This window comes from Labeo rohita, chromosome 24, assembly GCF_022985175.1.
Source record: "Labeo rohita strain BAU-BD-2019 chromosome 24, IGBB_LRoh.1.0, whole genome shotgun sequence".
NCBI classification, from domain to species: Eukaryota; Metazoa; Chordata; class Actinopteri; order Cypriniformes; family Cyprinidae; genus Labeo; species Labeo rohita.
The window spans coordinates 7,487,488-7,512,895 of NC_066892.1; the positions used below are offsets into that span (position 1 = coordinate 7,487,488).

Sequence of the window (25,408 nt, forward strand, 5' to 3'; positions counted from 1 at the left end):
GTTCATAATATTATTTAATGACATAACAACTAAAACTACATAATGATAGTATTGACAAAAAATTGTTTGACATGAAGGTGGATTATAAAACTGTCTCTCATGTTTTGTATTTAATAAATTTTGGTTTGTAGTCTCTGTCAGATTAGTCTACATTAATATGTCTCTCAGCTTTTCTCCTCAACAGTAATGGAATTAATTGGACATTTTTTCTAAGAGGATTTTGAGGTGTATTTCTTGAAAATCCCTGGTGAAAAAACCAGCATATGCTGGTAGGTATGTTTTGATGCTGGAATGCTGGTTAGGTAGGTTTTGATGCTGGTTTAAGCTGGTCCTTTGCTGGTTCATGCTGGTCCTTGACCAGCAACATGACCAGCAAAGGACCAGCTTAAACCAGCAAAGGACCAGCTTAAACCAGCTAAGGACCAGCATAAACCAGCAAAGGACCGGCTTAAACCAGCATCAAAACCTACCTAACCAGCATTCCAGCATCAAAACATACCTACCAGCATATGCTGTTTTTTTCACCAGGCCTTGTTCATCTCACATCCCTGGTGAAAAAACCAGCATATGCTGGTTAGGTAGGTTTTGATGCTGGTTTAAGCTGGTCCTTTGCTGGTTTTTGCTGGTCATGTTGCTGGTCAAGGACCAGCATGAACCAGCAAAGGACCAGCATAAACCAGCTAAGGACCAGCATAAACCAGCATCAAAACCTACCTAACCAGCATCCCAGCATCAAAACACACCTACCAGCATATGCTGGTTTTTTCACCAGGGATATGTATCTTTTCTAGGTTTCATAAATGCTCAAACATTTCAAGACAATGTCTGTAATTAAAAATTAGTTTTCAATATGAACACACCAGTGTAATTATTTACAGTAGGTGTGTGCTTAATATTACCTTGTTTTATATATTACAGGCTTACAGTAAATGGTGTTTGAGTTTACAGTTGGTGTGTACGTGTGTGTCTCACATGCATTGTGTGTTTACAGTAGGTGTGTGTAATTGTGTTTCCTCATGTCTCAGTTTCCGCCTCCATTTTGTCAGTGGTGTGTGTGTGTTTGTGTGTCTCAGCTAAAGCGAGTGAGGAGGAATAACACACACATACACACACAAACTCTTCAGCGGGTTTATTTTTACACAGATCACCAGAAATGGACGGGTGAGCATTTAAAGCGCTCTTTATTTGTATGTACATAAAACAATAATTTAAATGCGAACGGGAAGAGTTTATTGACACTTACTGGAATGCTAACGCTGCTAACACGCTAGCTCTGCACGACTTAAACAACAGTTATTTCATAATGTTATTGTAACGGTTTGTCTTGTCTTGTATGAAACACCAAGATATACAAGCGCAAGACCTCAAATGAGTAAACATAACAAAAACGAGCCCAAAAACAGCAGGCATGCGTTAGCAGGTTAGCCTCACTAGCTGTTTGTTTGCTCACGTTGTGCACAGAGAATTAAACAGGAGTTTAATTAAGCGAGTCTGTTAACGAGTTTGAGGTATAATTAATATATTAATGTGCTAGAATATGATTTAATTCCCCTGTGGATCTCATTTAGGTTCTAATTACGTGTTTCTTTTGTTAGCCTCATGTTAGCTTTTATGACATGAAATGAAATAAAACAACATTTCAGTGGTTATAAAATGTGTTGAGTTGCAGTTATGGTTAACCAACTAGCCTAAGAGTCTGTGCTCTTGGGCTGTGTGTCAAAACCTAGTTACCTAGGCAGCATTGTAGACATCATAGTCTCCAAACCTAGTAACCTAGGTATGTAAATTACATTTTTGACATTAGAATGCCAAACCTAGTGATCTGCCTAACTAGTTGTCATTTTTAAGCATTTCAGTCACATAACCTAGTGACCTGCATACATTTGAACATTTTTATGAGCTTTATTGTTTTAAAATCTAGTGAGCAGCCTATCTAGACAGCATTTATACATGCATTTCTGGCCTGAGTAGGATAAAGTGATGAAATACTGAAATGTTCATCAGCTTAATTTGTTGTGTCATTGAATAATGGAGGGGATTTGGAAAAATTCAGATTAAAGGATTTCTGGCCCTTCCTCTCTTTTTCAGTAATGAATTTGCATGCAAATTTGTGGTGTTTGGTATTTGTCTGATCAAAACTCCCTGTGTGTTTTCAACAGAATTGGTGACGTCGCAGTTGGCGTAAAGGTAAACACTGTTTTCAGCATCCTTTGTGCAGTGTTTAGTCTTGATGATGGATGGATAGTTAGTTTCTAAGTAATCTCATGAAGGATTTTGCAGTGCAATAACAACCTGACAAAGGCAGCACAGTACAACATGCATAATGTTGTGGAATTTAGTTTTTAATAGATGCCCGCCTGTTGCAGTGGTGAGAATGAGTGGAAACCACAACAGAAATTTGACCCCATAGATACCACAGCAGTGTGGTTAGGAGTTTACTCTGTAAACTAGGGCGTTTTTATATATTTGAACATTTAATAATTACTATGAGATAGGGCTGTCATGATTACAAAATTGCTGTGCAATTATTTGCTATGCAGATAATAGCTTTTTATGGTCAAAGTATCAGATTTGCTATTAAGCTTAATACAGATGCACTTGTAGAGATATTTTATTCGTGTTGTTCTTTGAATGTCTATTTTATGGCTTTGTACATAAGTATTGAACAAAAATATAGTTACTTCCATTCATGTTGTGTGGAACCCAACCACCCTTAATATTATGTTTTGGCAGTGTAATATTGATGATTGTTATTAAATATTGGAATATTATGCAATAGTTTTTCCACTCTCCAAATTTGTCACGTTAACATGTCGTTTTAAGGCAGCCTGATTAAACCCATGAGTTATTAACCTTGTAAATGTGGTCTGGAATATAACAGTATGTAGATGATAAATTAAAGTAAATTATGAGTGCTTGCATTGCGTGCATTTCATGCCATATTTGCTTAAATTTCCCTTGTTTGGATGGCGACGTCTGATTGGAATTAAAATTTAGCAGTTGTTGTGATTATCTCAGATGTACTCAGAGATAACCAGTGGTGCTGTTATCTCACTCTTTCTTTCTTTTGGTTCATCCAAAGACTTGTTGTAAACTAACTGTTGGCAGACTTTGCGCTGTTGCCATTAACAGCCAGGATGGAATCTGCAGAGCCCTATGAAATCTGTTTTATTGTTTTCCAAATTCTGTTTTATTTTTTTCCAAATCCCGTTTTTCTTTCTCTTTTAATTTTTCTGGATTCCATTGTTTTCTGCTTTTATTTTTCTAGTTTTCTACTGTGTTTTAATGGTTAAATAAAAAATGTAATCAAAAGTCATGTCTACTTAATTGAAATATGAAACTTTTAGCAATTTATTTTTTAATTAATTTAATTTAGTTTAACACATTTTTGATTTTTAAGGCCCTATGAAATCTGTTTGACTTTTTTCTGAAATTTATTTTTATTTTTTTGTTTTATATTTTTTTAGCCAAATTTTATGTTTCCATTAATTTTGTATTTTCCATTTGAATGGTTTTAATAAATTTTTATAATTAAAAGTGTCTCTAATTAATTGGTTTTAAAATGATTCTTTTTAAAACTTTTTACAATTATTTTTTTTAAATGATTAAAAAAAAAAAAAAAAAAAAAAAAAAAAAAAAAAAATATATATATATATATATATATATATATATATATATATATATATATATATATATATATATATATATATACACTGTGTGCAGAATTATTAGGCATGTTGATATTCTGGTCATATTTTTTTTCCAAACACATTTTACCAATTCCAAACCACATCAGTCTTAATAACTACTGTTAATTTTGTGTTTAATCATTTATATGTGATATATAATTGTCCGTGAAGGCTGGAAGTGAAAAACTCCTTATATTCAGGTGTGCAGAATTATTAGGCATGTTTTCGTTTACAGCTAAAATGAGCCAAAAAAGAGATTTAACCCAGACTGAAAAGTCCAAATTATTAAATGCCCATGAGAAGAATGCAATACTAATGCATTACAAGAATTTGCAAAGTTAAGGCTTGACCATTGGACAGTGAAATGCTTGTTGAGTCTGCATGGTCAGAAAAAACAGGTGGAGAAGAAAAGATGCATGTTAACTGCAAAAGAATTAGGAATTAAGGTGAAGAATTAGGTGTGACACCATCAGGAACCGTTTCCAGTTCTCCAGCGCCACCATTTTCCAGAACTGCAACCTACCTGGAGTCTTCAGAAGTACAATGTGTCAGGTTCTCAGAGACTTTGCTTGGTAAAAAATCCTAAAAAATGCCCCTGACTTAATAAGAATAACAAGCTGACGTCTTGTGAAATACATGAAGACAGTTTTTTTATATGCTTTAGAGACAGATAAGTTGAGAGTGACTCTTGAAGGACAAGCATCACATCCTCTTGTACCTCTGATTCAAGAATTTATCTTCTAAAATCTGGCAGTAAGTTTTGGGAGTTCATTTTAGTCCATCTCTGCAAGTCAGACTTTTCAGGATAAGAGACTAAACATGAACTCCCAAAACTTACTGCCAGATTTTGGAAGATAAATTCTTGAATCAGAGGCACAAGAGGATGTGATGCTTGTCCTTCAAGAGTCACTCTCAACTTATCTGTCTCTAAAGCATATAAAAAAACTGTCTTTATGTATTTCACAAGACGTCAGCTTGTTATTCTTATTAAGTAAGGGGCATTTTTTAGGATTTTTTACCAAGCAAAGTCTCTGAGAACCTGACACATTGTACTTCTGAAGACTCCAGGTAGGTTGCAGTTCTGGAAAATGGTGGCGCTGGAGAACTGGAAACGGTTCCTGATGGTGTCACACCTAATTCTTCACCTTAATTCCTAATTCTTTTGCAGTTAACATGCATCTTTTCTTCTCCACCTGTTTTTTCTGACCATGCAGACTCAACAAGCATTTCACTGTCCAATGGTCAAGCCTTAACTTTGCAAATTCTTGTAATGCATTAGTATTGCATTCTTCTCATGGGCATTTAATAATTTGGACTTTTCAGTCTGGGTTAAATCTCTTTTTTGGCTCATTTTAGCTGTAAACGAAAACATGCCTAATAATTCTGCACACCTGAATATAAGGAGTTTTTCACTTCCAGCCTTCACGGACAATTATATATCACATATAAATGATTAAACACAAAATTAACAGTAGTTATTAAGACTGATGTGGTTTGGAATTGGTAAAATGTGTTTGGAAAAAAAATATGACCAGAATATCAACATGCCTAATAATTCTGCACACAGTATATATATATATATATTTATATATTAATATATTATTATTATTTTTTTTTGTGGTAAATTAATTTTCCTGAAAAATATTCTTTAAAAAAATAATGTTTTAATAATAAATTTATTAATAGTCGTAGTACTATAATTTCATTAAGTAATATATTTCTGTCAAAGTTTCTTCAAGTTAAACCAAACTTTTATTTTGATGGGTTGCTGTGAAGACCTTTAGGTTTCTGTTTGTGTTTTTGATATGACAATAGTTGAAACCAATAAATGGCTGAAAACACTGCAAGCATCACTCATGCTTCAGTATGTGTGTAGTAAATGAAACCGCACATCTGCGCCATTCATTCACTCAGAGACACACAGAACATGCATTATTCATATTTAAATAGTATTTTTGCAGCTTAATATTTGCAGACTGTAGTCCATATCGCATTTTGGTTTAAGTAAAGTGACCTACTTTTGATTTATTCATCTGAAAATTCTGTGACATTCTGCGTTATACAGTAAATTACGTTTTTACGACTGGATTCTGCGATTCTGTCCAATCATAGGGCGCTAAATCAGTACTTTTCAAGTCCATAAACTTGCAGATTAGTCATCTGCCATCCTGTTTGTCGCATAGAAGATATTCACTGTTTGCTTGCAGTTATTGGCAGTTAGTATTGTTGTTATGAAATTAGAGAGATATTGTCAGCTAATTTCAGTGCTGGCGTCAGACATTGTTTACATGTTAGTCTTATGATTTATCCAGTTTTGTCTTTAATTTCTGTTGTCCTGTTGGACTCGTAAGCCATAGGGTAGAATACGTCTTTGCCAATTTCACTGTCACCTCATTCAAAAAATACAATATATGTTTTTTTAGTATTGCTGTCAGGAGCATAATTTGTCTTCATGGGTTTTAGCATTTATTTCCCCTCCTTTTTTAGTACTTATTTGCGTATTGCATGGCGTCAAAGCCACACGAAAAAAGACAAAGGAGCCTAGGGTGATGCAAACGTAATTTGTTTTTGAATGGACGAAGAATTGCCAAGCCATTTAAGTGCATTATTGGATATTATGTGGCTGATTCTTTGTCGTCGAAAGAAAAGTGTTGTGCGGAAATGTAGAATTGTCCCTTATATATTAGATACAGGCCTGTTACAGGTCTCCATCTCCGCTTTTCATAAAATTAGGCTGGTAGTAATTGAATGGGGGCAGTTTATGTCCAAGATAGTTAGAGAAGAACTTGTTCTTTTCCAGAGATGCCTTCTGAACACAGGCCTTTTAACTCGGTTTGTTTGCCAACAACAGAATTTTCCTCCCCGGAAAACAACGTTAGCTGGTCTTTCTGGGAAAGCAGGTGGAAAAAGAAGCATTCGATCTTATTGCTTTAAAGTCCTGCCTTTTTTTCCCCCTTCCGTTATAATCAGTTTTGATGCTGAGGCTTGTCTGTTAAGACCTGGCCATCTCTTAATGCATTCTTCTGCTTTCGGTCGTTTCGATGTGAAACTTCACCATTCCCTTGATTGTTTGTAGTGTCGATGCCCAGAAGGCACGAGCGGCGGCGGGTTTATTGGCGCCGTAAAAGCAGCGTCCATAAAGAACAATTCGGTGGAATTTTTGGATGGCACGAACCTGAGATGATCCTATTAGGAAGTTTGGTTTTCGCCCGTTTGCCATTTGCCTGCCGTCCCATCCGTCACTTTTAGCTGCGCTCCTGATCGCGCCGGGGCCCTTCGGGAACGTGGGCAGCTCGGGATGAGATGACAGCGTCTGACATCTTAGACTCAACAAGATTAAAGCAACAATCTAGAAAAATAAGGCGGAAGCGTGCGGACGTGTGTTTTATGTGCCGTGATTCCTTAAGATGTCTGCAGAGAGCTGTATTTCATTGTTTGGTTGAGGGGATTGTGAAAGGAGAACTTCTTTATTGGAGGGCAGGATTTTATTTTTCTCTTTGTGTGTCTCCGCAGAGAGGATCAGATGAGCTGCTGTCCGGCAGCATGTATAACAGCCCCAGTTCTGGGCTGAGCAGTATAAGCGGTAAGTGTCCCCGACTTGCAAAATATTCAGTTTTCTCGACCGTGAACAGCATTAAAATAATCAAATTATAACAGATGTTTCAGTGCGATATCTGATCTGAGAAGATCCTATCTGGGAATAACCTTACGCTCTCCTGTAGGTGGGCACCCACGCTTAAAAGCATGTGACCGGAATTGCGATTATGCACGCTCTGCATCTTATTACAGCTTCTCCAACAGTAGATTTCAATATCCCGTTCGGTAAAGGAAAGACTTTACTCGATTAAGGGAGGCTTTGTTTCTTGGGTTCATTCTATTAAGGATCTCAATTGGAAATGTAGTGTGAAATGTAATAGAAGAGAAACTTAAAGACACACTTTCAAACCTATTGGAGTAATTAAATCAGCATGCTGTATCCTGATATTGGCGTTATGAGTTAGCATTTTTTTCTATAGAAATGTATTCCCTGTATTGGGCCATTGGTGCAAAGTTGGAAACATCTTGAAAAAAACGTGTTCTTTTCCACAAATTTTGTGTGTATGCAAGTTGTATAATAGCCAAGGTATACATTTCTAGTAATTGCGCAGTTAATTCTCATAATGTATGTTCAGAAAATTTGTCACTACTGAAACACTGTAATATATACTTTAATAATTTATTAAGATTTTGCTTGCATATACTTTGTTAATATATTTTTTTGCTATTTTATTAAAAAAAGTTTTCAGGAGTAAGTCAATAACAATTACAATTTTAACAATATTTCAAGTGTGATTTATGATTTTTTTTTTTTTTGTATTTTAAATTCAAAATTTTTTTTGAAAAGGCGAAAAGTTGATTTCAGACTTCAAAGTTAAGGATTCATTAGTTTGAATATACATTGAACCAAACACTATCATAACATTGACAATTCAATATACTGTACTTTAGTTTTGACAAAACATCTAATGTTTCAGTTGTGACTTTATATATTTGGTAGTGACCACATCACATTACTGAATTTTAACTCACATATTGAAACACTACTAAAACATACTGAAATACAAAAATTTTGAATAACTGTAATATAATTGTTTATTTTCCTTAAATAAGGGATTATGTGTTCCCTTTTGTACCGAAACAATGATGACATGTTTCGGTCGTGACTGTTACGGTATTGACAATTTTAGATACTTTTGAACCTAGCTCAGATGCAAATCAGTACATGATTGTTTGATTGTAGAGCTGCAGCTAATGATTATTTTTATTGTCGACTGATCTATCGATTATTTTTTTTCTTATTTTGGTAGTTACGATTTTAGATACTTTTGAACCTTGCTAATCAGCACATGGTTAGCTAGCACAGTAATGAACGGTTGTACAGACATAAAAACTAAATGTTATAGAAAACACCCCAAAAAACAATCATGTCTCTACCGAAACTTCAGCAAAAATTTTGGTCATGCATTGTACACGCATACCGAAACTTCTCCAAAGGTGACTGTTTCGGTAGTGACAGTTTTAAATACTTTTCAACATAGCTCAAAGATGCTAATCAGCACATGGTTAGCTGGCACAGTTCTGAACAGTTGTACACACACAAAATTAAATGTTATGGAAAAACACCCAAAAAGTGTGCTTAATTGCAGAAAAAAAGTGTTTAGAGGTTACACACAGATTTTCAGTATTTTGAACACATTTACCTCAAAATGATGGGACCTGTTTACTCTCACCTTGTAGCTATGAGAGAGAGACACACAGGAATATTACCTGATTACAAATGTAGGGATGTAGTTCTAATCAGTCTCAGCCAATGGACTAAAACCTTTCATTTCATTTCAATTGAAAAGGCCAAATAAACAAAGAATTTGTATGAATTAAGCTTACTGATATTTTAAATACTATTGTGGGATTCAGAAGGATAGAAGGATCATAGACATCTAAGATTTGAATACTTAAATGCTTTTTAAATGTTTTTTTTGGTTGTGGTACAGCAGTTTGCACCAATTCTGTAGAATAGCCCATATAATGTCCTCTTTCAATCCACTTTTGGCAGATACGACATCCAACGGTAGCGACAGCAAAAAGCTTCGAGTTGAAGACAGAGTTGGCGACGCTCCGCCATCCCGCGTTCTCCACATCAGAAAGTTACCCAACGATGTCTCTGAAACAGAGATCATTGCTCTAGGACTTCCTTTTGGAAAGGTCACCAATATCCTCACACTGAAAGGCAAAAACCAGGTGCGTGGGCAAGCTGAAATGTTTTCAATTTCACTTTTGTCAGAGTTCGTGAGTCCTCTAAGAGATTTGCTATTTCTGGTCCGACTAACAGTTTTGAGTTCACTGAGTTCGTCTTGCCTTGTCACTGAAATCATCTTTGTCTTAGGCGTTTCTGGAGCTCAGCACAGAGGAAGCTGCCATGACAATGGTCAATTATTACTCAGCTGTGACGCCTCACGTCCGTAGCGTGCCGGTCTACATACAGTACTCTAATCACAAAGAACTCAAGACTGACAATTCAAACCAGGTAACAAATTACCTAGCTTTTCCAGAAAATTTAAATATTTAAAGTGACGGCCAATCAGAACTTTACAATCCAACTGTGCTGATCAGATTTTGGACCAGTGAGATTTTGCTTTGTGCAGAACAGTCATATTTTCATCTATTTATATTGTGTATGGAAACTTTTGCATGCCTAATATATTTACATATTTCAAAAGTTTACAAGTCAAATAAAGGCAGGCTTGGTGAGCAGAAGAGACGTCTTTTAAAAACATTAAAAATCTTACTGCTCAAAAACTTTTGACTAGTAGTGTATGTATATAAATATAATAAGAAGTCTTTTGTATTATTATAAATCTCTTTATTGACACTTTTGATAAATTGAATGGATCCTTGCTGAATAAATTCTTAAAAAAAAAATCGCTCACCCCTCATTTTTCGATGTTGGTCTGTTGTAACAAAACAAAATAAAGTTGGCCGCTTTAGATGTAAATCAGACGGTTCCTTCCTGTTGATTCATGGCTAAAATGAGCTGCTATGAGAACCAGACTTTTCTCATTATGTGTATTTAACATAGTGCTTGTAACTGATCTCCAGTCAGGTGGTACTCTCACATCAGGGTCCAACTCTAGCGATGGTGGCGGTACACCTTCAAGTCCAGTTCTGAGGATAATCATTGATAACATGTTTTACCCCGTCACCCTAGACGTGCTGCAGCAGGTATGGGACACCACAGTTTAGATCAGCCTCTTATTGACGGTTTATTTTGGTGATGTGTTGTTGATGCTGTGTGTGTTAATTCTGTTTTTTTGTAATGTCTTTTCCCCTCTGTTGATAGCTCCCCTCAATGCTCTGCTTTCTCTGTCAATAGATCTTCTCAAAGTTTGGCACCGTCATGAAAATCATCACATTCACCAAGAACAATCAGTTTCAGGCCCTGTTGCAGTACAACGATCCAACCAGTGCGCAGCAAGCTAAAGTGGTGGGTTTGCTCTCAGCGGAAGTTCATGTGAAAAGCACGTTTTTAGTGCTCTACGAAGACGACACATTCCTTCTTTCTGTCTCTCTCGCCTTGTTCTTTTCTCTATCTTTTTCGCTTTTGTTCTAGGCTCTAGATGGTCAGAACATATACAATGCCTGCTGTACCCTTCGCATAGACTACTCAAAACTCGTCAACCTGAATGTAAAATACAATAACGATAAGAGCAGGGACTACACGAGGCCAGAGCTTCCGGCTGGAGATGGACAGCCCGCTCTGGATCCCTCTGTGGTTGCTGCCCTGGGTAAAGATTCGAATTCCCTGCTCGGTAAGATCCCAGGTACTTGGCTCTCTTTTTTTTTTCACTATTTTGGTGTGTCATTGTCAGTGTCACTTGCCTTCATGCACCCTCATTGTGTAACGCCAAACATAAAGGAAACACATTCTGTCAGATTTCAGAACTGTTGATTAAAAAAAAATGGTTTAAATATGCAAACTTTCAGTTCAGTTCCATACTATATACCAGATGTCTTAAAAGAGAGAACCTTTTTTTTAAGCTTAAAGGAGAAGTCCACTTCCAGAACAACAACTTACAAATAATGTACTCACCCCCTTGTCATCCAAGATGTTCATGTCTTTTTGCCTTCAGTTATAAAGAAATTGTTTTTTGAGGAAAGCATTTCAGGATTTTTCTCCATATTATGGTATTCATTGGATTTTGAACTTCCAAAATGCAGTTTAAATGCAGCTTCAAAGGCCTCTAAATGATCCCAGCCAAGGAAAAAGGTTCTTATCTAGCGAAACAATCTGTAATTTTTTTGACAGATTGTTTCGCTAGATAATAATACAATATATATACAATATATACAATAAAAATTTGTATACTTTTTAAGCACAAAAGCTCGTGTAGCACAGGCTCAGGGATGTGCGTCCATGATGCTACGAATTAGTAATAGGTCGTTCTTGACTGATTCTTTGATTTTGAACGAATCTTTAATGTGACTCGGGAAAAACGAGTCGTCTCGGGGAGTGATTTGTTCAGTCCTATTCCTATTAGGTTCTGTACTGGAATTAGTTCACCTGTTTCGAGTCTTTGGGTTTTTCGAGTCATTCATTCATCTTATGGGGCTGTCACGTGATGAACGAACGACTCCCGAAAACTTGTCAGATAAGGGGTGAGGTGAGCTAATCATATACTAAAGACCCAGGTAAACAGTGAATTAATATTTTCTGTTTTTTATAGCATTATAGTTTTGTCTTGTTTGTAGTGTGATCAGTGTGTAAGCAGTAGATAATGACTCAAAAAGATTTGTTCATTTTGCTGAACGAGACTCAAAGGTCCGAGTCGGTAAAATGATCCGAACTTCCTATCACTACTACGAATCACGTGTAAGTTCATCGTCTGTGTACTGAGTGTGGCGAAACTCCATCTTATTTTTTTCCTACAACTTGAGAGGAGGACATCGTTGTATCTCTTTGTTTGTAAACAGCGTTTACAAACTTACTTGCACTTTCTGACTTTGTGCGTTCGCTTTGTGAACACTGGGTCTGTAGTTCCACCTACGTTCTGCATGACCTTTCAACGAGATTCAATAGTACGTAGCGTCGAAAACGCGCATCCCAGAGCCTGTGCTACACAAGCTTTTGTGCTTAAAAAGTCTAAAAATTTTATTTTTAAATATTGTTTCGCTAGATAAGACCCTTCTTCCTCGGCTGGGATCGTTTAGAGCCCTTTGAAGCTGCATTTGAACTGCATTTTGGAAGTTCAAAATCGAGGCACCAATGAACTCCATTCTATGGAGAAAAATCCTGAAATGCTTTTCTCAAAAACCATAATTTCTTTATGACTGAAGACAGAAGAACATGAGCATCTTGGATGACAAGGGGGTGAGTAATTTATTTGCGAATTGTTGTTCTGGAAGTGGACTTCTCCTTTAATGCTATGTTTTAAAAATGTGCTGCTCATGGCGTGAGATGCTTAAAAAACATGTCTGTTGAATACTCAAAGAGGCAAAATGTCCATTGGTTGTCAGTTCTTTTGTCAGCCAAAACCATCATTTGTTCATAACATGATTGATTGTGAGTGCCGCTGAATGGGGACAGTATTTTAATCAGTGTCATTGATTTAACAAGCTCTGTCTGAATGGTGTGAAAATGAAAATAGAAAGCTGTGTTTATGAAAGACTGAATATAATTGGAATGTGCTCTTAAGTACTGTAAAATGTCACGTAGGCCCGTGTCTCTGAGTGCCTTGACTGACCTTTTCTCAGAGATCTACTCATAAGGCCTCTTAATTTAAAATGCAATTTGACATTTCCCCTGCCACGTAATCAAGCAGGTATTTTATTGATATTAGGCTTAAAATGATTAGGTTTTAAAACCCCACATGGTCTTAACCAGGTCTCTCTCACATCAGGATGAAGAACTAATATGTTTTACCTGTGTGTAATTCATCTTTTATTAGCTGTCACAGCTAAAATATACTTGAGATGATGACTAGGCCAGTTTCTTTAACTTTTCTCTACAGTTAAAGTTGGCTGAATGGTTGCCTATTAAAATAAATATGCAGCATCACCAATTTCGCAGTTGTATTTATGTGTGTTCATGCATATAATATCATTTTTAATGTAACTTCCTGTGTTCCCGGTATGATTCCAGGTGCTCTGAGCCCATTGAGCGCGGCTGCTGCTGCTGCTGCTGCAGCTGGAAGAGTTGCTCTGTCTGGGCACTCGGGGGCCAGCGGAGTGCTGCTTGTTAGCAATCTCAACGAAGAGGTCAGTGTACTATTCCATCTCAACCTCTCCCTCACATTTACATATTTCTGTCATGTCATGCCATGTTATACGTTTAGACTAATAGAAAATGGCACTTCCTTTTTAAGAAGGAAGTATTTGTTTGTATTTGCAGAGTGCTGTAGTCTCGTTTTGCTTTGTCACTCACTCTTTACTTAACACACTTGTAAAGCACACAAAAATTTTAAATGAAATACCCTGGTCATATTTTAAGCCCAAAATATAAAGATTATGTTTTGACACAACAATTTTATTTAGAATTTTAACAAATTTACATTTTTAAAAAGCCTTTTTTAATCATGTATTTTTATTGCTTGTAGTTTAAATATAATTAAGTTTCCATTATTTGTTGGAAGGAATATGTTTCATGCAAATACTAAAAATTCTTATTAGAAATGTTGGGTCCATATGGAAGGCCGTTTCTGCCACTGAAAAAAACGTAAGTGAGTTTTTATATCACAATTCTGACTTTTTCTTGCAAGTTTACATCTCCTCCTCCTGCTTAATACAGACTCGCAATTCAGACTTTTTTTTTTTTTTTTAGAATTACTTGATATAAACTTGCAATTGCGAGAAATAGTCAGAATTGCGGGATATAAACTCACAATTGTGAGAAATTGTCAATTTTGGGATGCAAACTCACAATTGTGAGGAATAGTCAGAATTGTGGGATGTAAACTCGCAATTGCCAGAAATAGTCAGAATTGAGATTTTTTTTCTTGCAATTCTGAGTTTGCATCTCGTAATTCTGACTTTTTCTCAGAATTGCATGATAAACTCACAGTTGCGAGAAATAGTCAGAATTCCAATTCTGACTTTTGCATCTCGCAGTTTTGACTTTTTTTTTTCTTCTCAGAATAGCGTAAAGCAGATTCGCAGTTCTGACTTTTTTCTCAATGTTGCGTGATATAAACTCAATTGCAAGAAATGGAATTGTGGGATAAAAGCTTGCATTTGTGAGAACTTTTTTCTTGCAAAAGGGATTTTGTATCTTGCAGTTCAATTCCTCAGAATTGCATGATAAACTCACAGTTGCGAGAAATAGTCAGAATTGCGAGATAACACAATTGTGAGAAATAATCAGAATTGCCATTCTGACTTTTGCATCTCGCAGTTTTGACTTTTTTTTTTTGTTAGAATTATGTAAAACAGATTCGCAATTCTGACTTTTTCTCAAAGTTGCGTCATATAAACTTGCAATTGCGAGAAATAGAATTGCGGGATAAAAACTTGCATTTGTGAGAAACTTTTTTTCTTGCAAAAGGGATTTTGTATCTTGCAATTCTGAGTTTACATCTTGCAATTCTGACTTTTTTTCTTAGAATTGCATAATATAAAATAGAATTCTGGAATATAAAGTTGCAATTGCGAGAACTAGTTAGAAAATTCTGACTTTTTTCTCAGAATTGCGAGTTTACATCACGCAATACTGACTATATAACTCGCAACTGCAAGTTTATATCATGCAATTTTGAGAAAAGTCAGAATTGCAAGATGTAAACTTGCAATTGTGAGAAAAAAGAAAATGATGAGATACTAAATTACCTTTATATTTTATATTCAGTGGCGAAAACAGGCTTTCATAGGTCCAAAACAAACTGTTAGAGATCGTTATTATATGCTTAATTTTCTTTTATTTAAAATTTAATTTCACATTTTGATTTTGGGGTGAAATAGGACCCAGACATTTCTTTGTGAGGTTCACTGTCTTATGTCTTTCTTAAGCCTACATTTTTATTACAGTTACAAAACTCTCATTAATTGTATTATTTGAATCCATTCTTGTCTGTATCTGGTTTAACAACTTTCTGGTCGTGCACCTTATAACTTTCACAAAGCGAATCATTCTCTCTCTTTTGTATAAGCTGTCTAACTCTCACTCTTTGAAAGCTAATGAACCATGGATGTGGCACTACCCCTTTGCTCATCTGATAAAATTGACAAATTTTCAGTGTTCTTTAACCGTCAGTCCTCACGTATTGATGTGGGGTCAATTGTGACTTTGTCTGTCCACACCATAACTTTAAAAGGTGGTTTCATGTCTACACAAGCATGGCAATCACAAAGAACCGGGTAAAACTCTGTGAATCAAATGCTTGAAACTGACGCTTTCAGCTCTTCCTGGTCTTCAATCTCCTGCATGCCTCTTAAAAACTTCATAACTCTGTCGTTGTTCAGATCATTGTTATCATTATTCGATGCTCCTCTTTATTTTTTAGTATGAATGTATCATTACCCTGGTACTGGGTAACTACATTTGGCACAATTATTTGCTTGTACAATGTAGAAATGCACAAAGCAACCATTCTCTGACCAAACTCCTGCATTTCCTGTGTACTGACCTGTATTATATTTTTTGTCCCCCCTTCATTTATATTCTGCATTTGCTTCCTCCTTTTCTCCATTTTGATTTTGTCCCTCTCTTCCATCCTGTCTTTCTGTCTCTCTCTTTCTTTCTCCTCTCATATCCTGTTTTTTAACTTTTTTTGTACCTTCTTGCCACGCCTTGACCACACCTCGTTGTTCATGTTTTTTTTTTCTTTTGCTTGAACAAAACTTCGGACCCCCCAATTAACCGCCCTGAACCATGATCCATGACCACTTCACCATTCTGCGGGAAACCACCCTCCGTTATGGATGATCTGTTCATCTCCGCTCTTCCTCGACTCTTCTCTCTGTCCGCTTGCTCCTCTCTCCTTCTAAAGATGGTTACGCCCCACAGTCTGTTTACCCTCTTCGGTATGTTCTTGTTAGCTCTATCTTTTTTTGGTTTCGTTTCTGTTATTATTATTCATGTGCTTTATTTCTTTTATTTAAAGTCAACAAGAAATGAAAATTGATTACCAGTAATTGGTTACCAATAATTTTTATTTTCGCTTTTAGACTTTTTTTTGCAGTCAATAAAAAATGTAACTGGTTTTATTGGCAGTAAACATTAACCCAAACAATAATCCAACTAAAATTTGACCTCTTTTTAAATATTTTTTTTTATGTTTATTAGTATTTTGATTTGTAATTCAAAATTAAAGAGCCGATTAATAAATATTTTAAAAATATGAATGTTCTAAAATGTTACAAACTTAGCATAAACTTAATGCTAATTAATGTAATAAAGGTTACAATGTAATGTCACTTTAATTTCTTGATAGCAATGAACAAATTAACTCGCAACTGCGTGAAAAGTCAGAATTGTGAGATGTAAACTAACAGTTATTAGGAAAGCAGTTCTAATTTTGAGATTTAAACTTGCAGTTTTGAAAAAAAAGGACAGAATTGTGAGATTAAAAATGGCGATAAAACTGAGAATTCTAAGAAACTCGAATGCGAGAAAAAAGTCGGAATTGCAAGATTAAAAACTCGCAATTGTGAGGGGAAAAAAGTCACAATAGCTTGAAAAAAGTCAGAATTGCGAGATGAACTCAAATGCAAGAAAAAGAAGTCGGAAATTGCGAGATTAAAAACAATTCTGAGGGAAAAAGGCAGAATTGTGAGATTAAAAAGTTGCAACAGCGAGGGGGAAAAACGTCAAAACTGTGAGAAACTTGCGAATGCTAGAAAAAGTTGGAAATTGTGAAATAAAAAAATTTGCAATAACAAGGAAAAAAATTGAATTGAGAGAAACTCGCAAATGCAAGAAAAAGGTCTGAATTGCTAGATTAAAAATTCACAATTGAGGAAAAAGTCTCAATAGCTTGAAAAAAGTCAGAATTGCGAGATGAACTCACAAATGCAAGAAAACAGTTGGAAATTGCAAGATTAAAAACTCACAATTCTGACTGATTAAAAAGTTGCAATAGTGAGGAAAAAAGTCAGAATTGTGAGAAACATGCAAATGCGAGAAAAAAAAGTTGGAATTGTGAAATAAAAAATTCGCAATAAGAAAAAAATCTGAATTGAGAAACTCTCAAATGTGAGGAAAAAAGGTTGGAATTGCTAGATTAAAAATTCACAGTTGAGGAAAAAAGTCACAATAGTTTGAAAAAAGTCTGAATTGCGAATGTGAGGAAAAAAAAAAGTTGGAATTGTGAGATAAAAACTTGCAATTCTAAGAAAAAAAAGTTGGAATTGTGAGATAACTTGGAATTCTGAGTAAAAAAAGTCAGAATTGTGAGATAAAAACTTCCAATTCTGAGGAAAAAAGTCACAACAGCGAGGGGGAAAAAAGTCAGAATTGTGAGAAACTTGCAAATGTGAGAAAAAAAGTTGGAAATTGTGAGAGAAAAAATTCGCAATAACAAGGAAAAAAATCTGAATTGAGAGAAACTCGCAAATGCAAGAAAAAAAGGTCGGAATTGCTAGATCAAAAATTCACAAAAATTCATTTTTTTTAAAATTTCTTTATTCTTTTTATTCTCTATTTTATTTAGTGGCGGAAACCATAGGTTATGGTCTCTCATAATCAGGCTGTGTTCTAGCATCGAACATCCACTTTTTAATAATCAGTTCCAAATGGATAATGTCAAATCTAGCCCTACATATTTTTTCGTGTTGAATGTTCTTGGCAGTACATAACACTGAATGGCATTTCATGTTGACTTTAAACCATTACCATTAATTGGCTTTTAGAGTAAAAGTCTTTTGGCTTTATTTTTTTGTTTATACTTTCAGCCTTTTGAAGTATTTAATTTGTTTCAGTGCATGTGATCTTTGGTTCAGTTTGCACAGTATTTATGTTCCTTCTTAGTTTTTAATTCATTTTGAATTTGAGGGTGTATATATATCCGAGTCTTCTGTCAGGTTGTGATTAGTTTTCTCCATTTCGATGAGTCTATCGGTCTATCTTTCCACTCTCTGAGTCTCACTCCTTACTCTTTCCTCCCTCTCTCGTTTCCTCTCGGGCTGCTGGCTGCTCTGTTCGCAGGGGTTTATGGGGACGTGCAGCGTGTGAAGATTCTTTTTAATAAGAAAGACAGCGCACTGATACAGATGGCCGATATGAACCAGGCTCAGCTTGGTAAGACTGCATACTGAAAACATCCCTAACAGCACAGCCGTTATTGTCATGGCTAAGTTTACTCGCCAGTCAAATTCAATTGAGTTGCACTATAGACTCATTCCCAATAAATGTCTTTGTTGTTAGATTATTTGTAACATACATAAATGTTTTTATTCAGCAAGAATGCATTAAAATGGATCAAAAATGCACTGCTGTTCAAATGTTTTGAATCAGCAAGACGTTTAATATTTCTTATGCTCATTATTTGATCAAAAATACAGAAAAAATAATATGAATTATTTTTACAAAAAGTGATAAACTTTAAAATATAATTCATTTCTGTGATGCAAAGCTAAATTTTCAGCATCATTGCTCCAGTCTTCAGTGTCACACGATCCTCCAGAAATCATTCTAATATGCTGATTTATTATCCATGTTGAAACTGTTGCTGCTTAATATTTTTTTTGGAACCTTTGATACTTTTTCAGAATTCTTTGATGAATAAAAAGTTAAAAAGAACAGCATTTATTTAAAATAAAAATATTTTCTAACAATGCAAGCCTTCACTATCCCTTTTTATTAATTCAACAAATCCTTTCTGAATATTAAATTCACTTCTTTGAAACCAAAAAAGAAAGAAAAATGTACAGACCCCAAACTTTAAACGGTAGTGTATACTATTAGAAAATATTTCTATTTTAAATAAATGCTGTTCTTTTTAATGTTTTATTCAAATAATCCTGAAAAAAGTATCACAGGTTCCAAAAAAAAAAATTCCAACTCTTTCCATAATAGATATATTGAAATGATTTCTGAAGGATCATGTGACTGATTGGAGTAATGATGCTGAAAATTCAGCTTTGCATCACAGGAATAAATTCTATTTTGAAGTATATTAAAATAGAAAACCACAATTTTAAATTGCAATAATATTTCACAATATTACAGTTTTTTCTGTATTTTTAATCAAATAAACAGCCTTGATGAACAGAAAAGACTTTAAAAATCTTACTGATCGCAAACTTTTGCACGGCGGTGTAACAGTAGAGACATTTATAATGTTACAAAAAAATTATATTTCAAATAAATGTTATTCTTTTCATTTTCTATTAATTAAAGTATCAAAAAGTATCATCTCAACATTAATAATAATAATAATAATAATTAGAAATCCTTTTTTGTGCACCACAGCATATTAGAATAACTGCTGAAAATTCAACTTTGCAGCACAGGAATAAATTACATTTTAAAATATATTCAAAAAGAAAATGGTTATTTTATATTGTAAAAATATTTCACAATATTACTGTTTTTTTCTGTATTTTTGATCAAAAATCTTACCGACCCCAAATGTATTTTGTCCGTAATGAGTGTCTTTCTCATTTCTCCTCATTTGGATGTGCCTCAGCGATGAGCCATTTAAATGGTCAGAAGATGTATTCAAAGATCATTCGCGTTACGATGTCAAAACACCAAACCGTTCAGTTACCTCGGGACGGTTTAGACGACCAGGGTCTGACGAAAGACTTCACAAACTCGCCGCTGCATCGTTTCAAAAAGCCCGGCTCCAAGAACTTCCAGAACATCTTCCCTCCTTCTGCCACGCTGCATCTGTCAAACATCCCGTGAGTAAAAAAAAGCTCTATTCGGCACTTGTCAATCTTTCTGACAGTCGTCGGGGAGCTAAGTCATTTTTCTGTCATGTTTTTAAGGCAAGACATAACTGAAGAAGACCTCAGAGTCCTGTTCTCCAACTCCGGTGGCACTGTGAAAGCTTTCAAGTTTTTCCAGTAAGTCTGTCGGCGTTCAGCTCCCGCTTTTGCCTTTTCTTTTATCCGCGTGACCCTTTCTGTCAACCTTTTTTTTTTTTTTTTTTTTTTCTCCAGAGATCATAAAATGGCTCTAATTCAGATGACAACCATCGAGGAAGCTATTCAATGCCTCATCGACCTCCACAATTACAACATGGGTAATAACCACCACCTGAAGGTCTCCTTCTCCAAATCAACCATCTAAAGCAACCCGAGAGGTCTTGCTCCCAACTGCTTTTTCTAGCGTTACCTGTTGACTGTTTAAACACACTGGGGACCACGATTTTGACAGTTTCTTTTCCCAAGTTTCATTCCACGAGAAGATGTCGAAAGAAGGAAATATTGTGACTGTTTTCGAGGACATTTTTTACCCCGTTTCCCTCTGACACATAACCACTTCGGTGGCGGAAAGATGATGTGCTGTAAAGTCCGAACCTCTTATAATAAACAGAAAAGAACGTGCCTTACAAAACTTACATAAATCTTTTCATACTTCATCTTTTCAAACCCAGGCAGTCCTCTGAGGGTTTTGTTAAAACAATTTTTGTTTTCCTTTTGTGTCTTATCCGTATGTGAAAAAGCCTCTCAGTTTGTTTGTTTAGTTCTTAATGTCTGTGACATTTTGATTTAAGATTTGTAAATAAACCTGTGAATCTCTAGTGATCGTCACTATGAGACGTTAGGCCCATTCTTAGCCCACGAATCCAGCAAAACCTTGTTACTTGCTCATTTTACACCATTTTTTTTCCCTATCTTTTCTTTCATCCATGTGCGTTGTCTTTATTTTAAGTGGAAGGTTGTTATTATTAAGGCATACTTTTCTCTGCATGTACCAACTGGTGCATCTTTATTCCTAGTGTTGCATGGATTGGAAATCACTTCTTTGTGTGATTTGGAAAGACAACTACAGTAGAAGGGACCAAAGTTTATGTGCCTATAGTCTTAATTTTCTCCAAGATTGAGCATTTCAGTTCACTTTTCAGAAGACTTGTGGACGGAGAAGAGCTGATAAAATAAAAATACTGATTGGCAATCCACACTATGATTTATTAGAGGGACAAAAGGATCTTGTATATTTTTTGTTTTTATTTTTCTTTTTTAAACCTCTGTAGGAATGTATGATTCGGCATAATTTTGGATGTGGCACAATTAAAAGTCTTTTTCTAACAAAAGCGGGATGATTTGACTTGGTTGTGTGTTTTGATTTCTCTCTCTTTCCTGTTTTCTGCTTTTGTCTGTAGCATGCTCAATAAACACTTGTGTAGTTCTGTATTCGCTTTCTTTCTCTGTCCCTCCTGTTTGTTCACTTTTTTTTAATAGTTCTGACATTTTATTCTCTTTCAGGGTGGGAAAAAAACTTTAATATGTCAATAAATTTGGCAGAACAGATTTGGATAAAAAATAATTTGGATTTGTTTGGGAAGCAAAGTGTTAAAAACACAATTTCCCACCCTGTAAATCCTTTCGCTTGTGACCCATCCATCCTTCCTGGATATGAAATTGCTTTGCCTTTTAGTTGATCCTTTTAGTTGACACTTAATTCTGTATCATGTTCATGTGCTTCAGCCCTTCCGCTCCTAAAAACATTGATCCTTGCAGTGAATTTATCAGCATTTTTCTTTTAAATTAGTTTGAGTTTGGTGCATTTTTAACATGTAATTTTGCATGCACTTTCAGAGTCCACAACCTTCATTTATTTCTGAACATTTACTAATCTGTTTTTGAATAGTTTTTATGCTCTAAACTAGAGTGTTGTTTTTATAATTAAGTACTTCTGTTGTGAATGCAGAGTGTTTGGACCAAGCATTGAAAAGATCTTTGTGTTCAAAAGAATATATGTTTCTGTTGTCTTTTGAAACATTAAAAAGTGCATGAAATCTGTGAGCCACATACGTATGTGGTTTGAAATTTTGTTGAAGGTGGTATTTTGGTCATCAGATTTTAAGTTGTTTTTGGTTGTTCAGGAAATGATGTCATAGAATGTTTAGTAGTGTTCAAATTCACACATTCTCACTCATTCTTTCCCAATGTAGAGAATTATATGGTGTTCGCTATATACAGTTAAAGTCAAAAGTTTATGTACAACTTGCAGAATCTGCAAAATGTAAATTATTTTACCAAAATAAGAGGGATCATACAAAATGCATGTTATTTTTTATTTAGTACTGACCCGAATAGGATATTTGACATAAAAGGCATTTACGTATAGTCTACAAGAGAAAATAATTGTTGATATATATATTTTTTTTGTCCTAAACGGTTAAACTGCCTGCTGTTCTTCGGAAAAATCCTTCAGGTCCCACAAATTCTTTGGCTTTTCAGCATTTTTGTATATTTGAACCCTTTCCAATAATGACTGTATGATTTTGAGATCCATCCTTTCACACTTAGGACAACAGAGGTGCTCATATGCAACTATTACAGAAGGCTCAAACACTCACTGATGCTCCAGAAGGAAAAATTATGCATTATGAGCAGGGGGTGAAAACTTTTGGAATTTGAAGATCAGGGTTTATTTTGTCATCCTGGGAAATGTGTATCTTCTGAGGGGCAGTACTAAATGAAAAAAAAATATACTTAGGCAAAATAAGAAAAATGTACACATCTTCAGTCTGTTCAAAAGTTTTCACCCCCCGGCTTTTAATGCATCGTTTTTTTTTTTTTTTTTTTTCTCTTCTGTAATAGTTGCATGTGAGTCCCTCAGTTGTCCTCAGTGTGAAAAGATGGATCTCAAAATCATACAGTAATTACTGGAAAGGGTTCAAACACACAAAAATGCTGAAAAACCAAAGAATCTGTGGGACCTGAAGGCTTTTTTCTGAAGAATTTTAACTGTTCAGAACAAACAAAACTTTTGTAAACTTTTGAACAGGGTCATTTTTATAAATTAAACTATTATTTTCTCTTGTGGACTATATGTAAACATCTTTTGTGTGAAATATCTTGCTGAGGTCATTAAAAAACCATGCATGTTGTATGATCCTTCTTAGTTTGGTAAAATAATTAACATTTTGCAGATCATTTAAGGTTTATGTAAACTTATTATTTCAACGGTATGAGTGAACAATTGAAGGATTTCAGGCAGCTAGTACATGAATATACGAGTAAAAACAGTAACGTAAAGCTCCATTGCTTTACACTGTTTTGCGCATCATTATGCAATCTCAGGGTGAGATATCATAATGGACATAAGCAGAGGCAAAGTTTTGAGTTTTTTGTCTCTCGTTCCACAAGAAACCCTTTTCTATATTAGCAGTTATGTGAGAGTGTTTCTGGCATCATGCTGATGCAAAACACTAGATCTGAAACCCGTTTTAAGGAGGCAGTGCCTCCTCAAAATATTGGATGAGAAAAAAACTCATGATACAAAAATAGAACAACGCCAAAATGACAAAACAACATTAAAACATAACTACGTTTTATAATGTAAACACACACACCTAGACATAACTACTTTATAATGTAAAAATAACACTTAAAATGGCATGAAAACATGATATGTGAGAGTTTTTAAGTGAGTAATCAGCTTGGTGAAATTTAAAGTAGATCTCCAGTGTATGTATGTGACCAATATTTACGTTACCCTGCTTTGACGATCTGAAGAAATAAAAAATAGTTAAAAGTTAACTATTTAAAGGAATAGCTGAACATAAAATGTTTTTTTCTTTTCTGGTAGTGTTCATCTATTTAACCATGAATTTACATTAAATTAAAAAAAAACAAAAAATACATTGAGGACTGATGTAAACGTATAGGTCCAATTATTATTTTGTCTCTTTCAAGTCTTTAGGCTATAAGGCCTAAACCACTAGTCACATGGGTCTGAAAGTTTCTTTTCTTAGCCTAAAACAAAGGTTGTCTAACTCCCCCTTCAGCATTCCTTCATTTTGGCGCTTTCTCGCTCTGTGCCGTTATTGAGTATCTGTGTTGGATGGTTGTTCTGTGATGGACGTCCTGTCTTGCCTTGTCTGATGAAGACAATCCTCTAGCCTGTTTCAAAGTTGGGTTCCGGATGCCGCAATTCATCACAGGGCAGACGGCAGCGTTGCTCCACGCTGCTTTTATTTTGCACACTTAAATCGAAACACTCGTGTTCTCTATCTACCTTTATAAACAAAAATGACACAATAAATCAGAGCAGGGACCCAGACCAAATCAATACCTCGTCTGGAGCGTGAATCATGTGCTCCAGACATCTGTATCCACCCGCCATTACGCTGGCACAGGGGGAGGGAGCTGTTCTTCTCCCCTGGCCTTTTGTTTTCCATATAAACCATTCTTGCTTGGAATAAGACCTTTGGCGAGATTTACACCTGATGTCTTAATGTAGAATGAAGCGTTTTTGCTCTTGTTTACCATGTTTCGATCAGGTTTTTCAAGGTTCTTTTCAGTGCTAAACAGTGAAAATAATGTTTGTGGGAAACAAATTCAATACTCGATGAGAGTGTTTCATAAAATATGGCTGTTTACTATTTGTGATTTTCTGTATAGAGTAAAATGCATTCAGTACATTTGTTAAACGCACAGAGAGAGAGATACTGTATCCCACAATGCTGTGCGTTCAACTTGAACTTCCACTTCCTGTAGGAACAAACTGTAGATAATATCAGATGCCATTTTTTGACTCATTATTTGACCAGAATGCCCAGAGTTAAGACACACATGAATAAAATATGCAAAAAGTTTTTTATTTCATATTATTGTTGAATAATATGTACTTGAGTAATGTTAATTTTAAGATGCTTTTTTTTTTAAGTTCTTTTGTTTTAGATATCGCACAATGGCATTTATGGAAAAAAAAAAAAAAAAAATAATAATATCAGATGCCATTATGTGACTCATTATTTGACCAGAATGGAAAGAGTTAAGACAATTTTTACACACAAACTAATGAAAGAAATAAAAAAACCTATTTTGTCCCATTTCCTATTGTTGCATAATATGCATGTTAAAAAAATGAACAGTAGAAATAATAAAGCACTATTAAGCAAGTTAAATAAAAATTAAAAAATTTAGATAATATCAGATGCCATTATTTGACTCATTATTTGACGAGAATGCCAAGAGTTTAGAATTTAAATTGAAAAAAAAAAAAAGTAAATTATAAGTTGCTTTTTTATTTTTTAGTGATATCACACATTGGTGTTTTTGGAAAGAAATTT

The 25,408-nt window shown here is 35.0% G+C and overlaps 1 protein-coding gene across 3 annotated transcripts; it reads left to right on the forward strand.

Annotated features, from left to right (window-relative positions):
• Positions 1 to 1,020: 1,020 nt before the first annotated feature.
• On the forward strand, positions 1,021 to 21,432 carry ptbp2a (polypyrimidine tract binding protein 2a). 3 transcript variants are annotated; one of them, XM_051098673.1, is made up of 14 exons: positions 1,021 to 1,161; positions 2,160 to 2,187; positions 7,203 to 7,272; positions 9,283 to 9,467; positions 9,613 to 9,753; positions 10,326 to 10,448; positions 10,600 to 10,710; positions 10,837 to 11,047; positions 13,366 to 13,481; positions 16,205 to 16,238; positions 18,361 to 18,453; positions 19,844 to 20,060; positions 20,148 to 20,225; positions 20,322 to 21,432. In XM_051098673.1, the coding sequence occupies exons 1-14, from the start codon at positions 1,154 to 1,156 to the stop codon at positions 20,449 to 20,451; spliced, it is 1,545 nt and encodes a 514-aa protein (XP_050954630.1). In that variant the 5' UTR covers positions 1,021 to 1,153; the 3' UTR covers positions 20,452 to 21,432. The 3 variants fall into 3 exon arrangements, with proteins under 3 accessions (XP_050954630.1, XP_050954631.1, XP_050954632.1); XM_051098674.1 differs by having other exon boundaries at positions 10,837 to 11,035; XM_051098675.1 differs by lacking the exon at positions 1,021 to 1,161 and adding an exon at positions 1,625 to 1,777.
• The last annotated feature ends 3,976 nt before the right edge of the window (positions 21,433 to 25,408 follow it).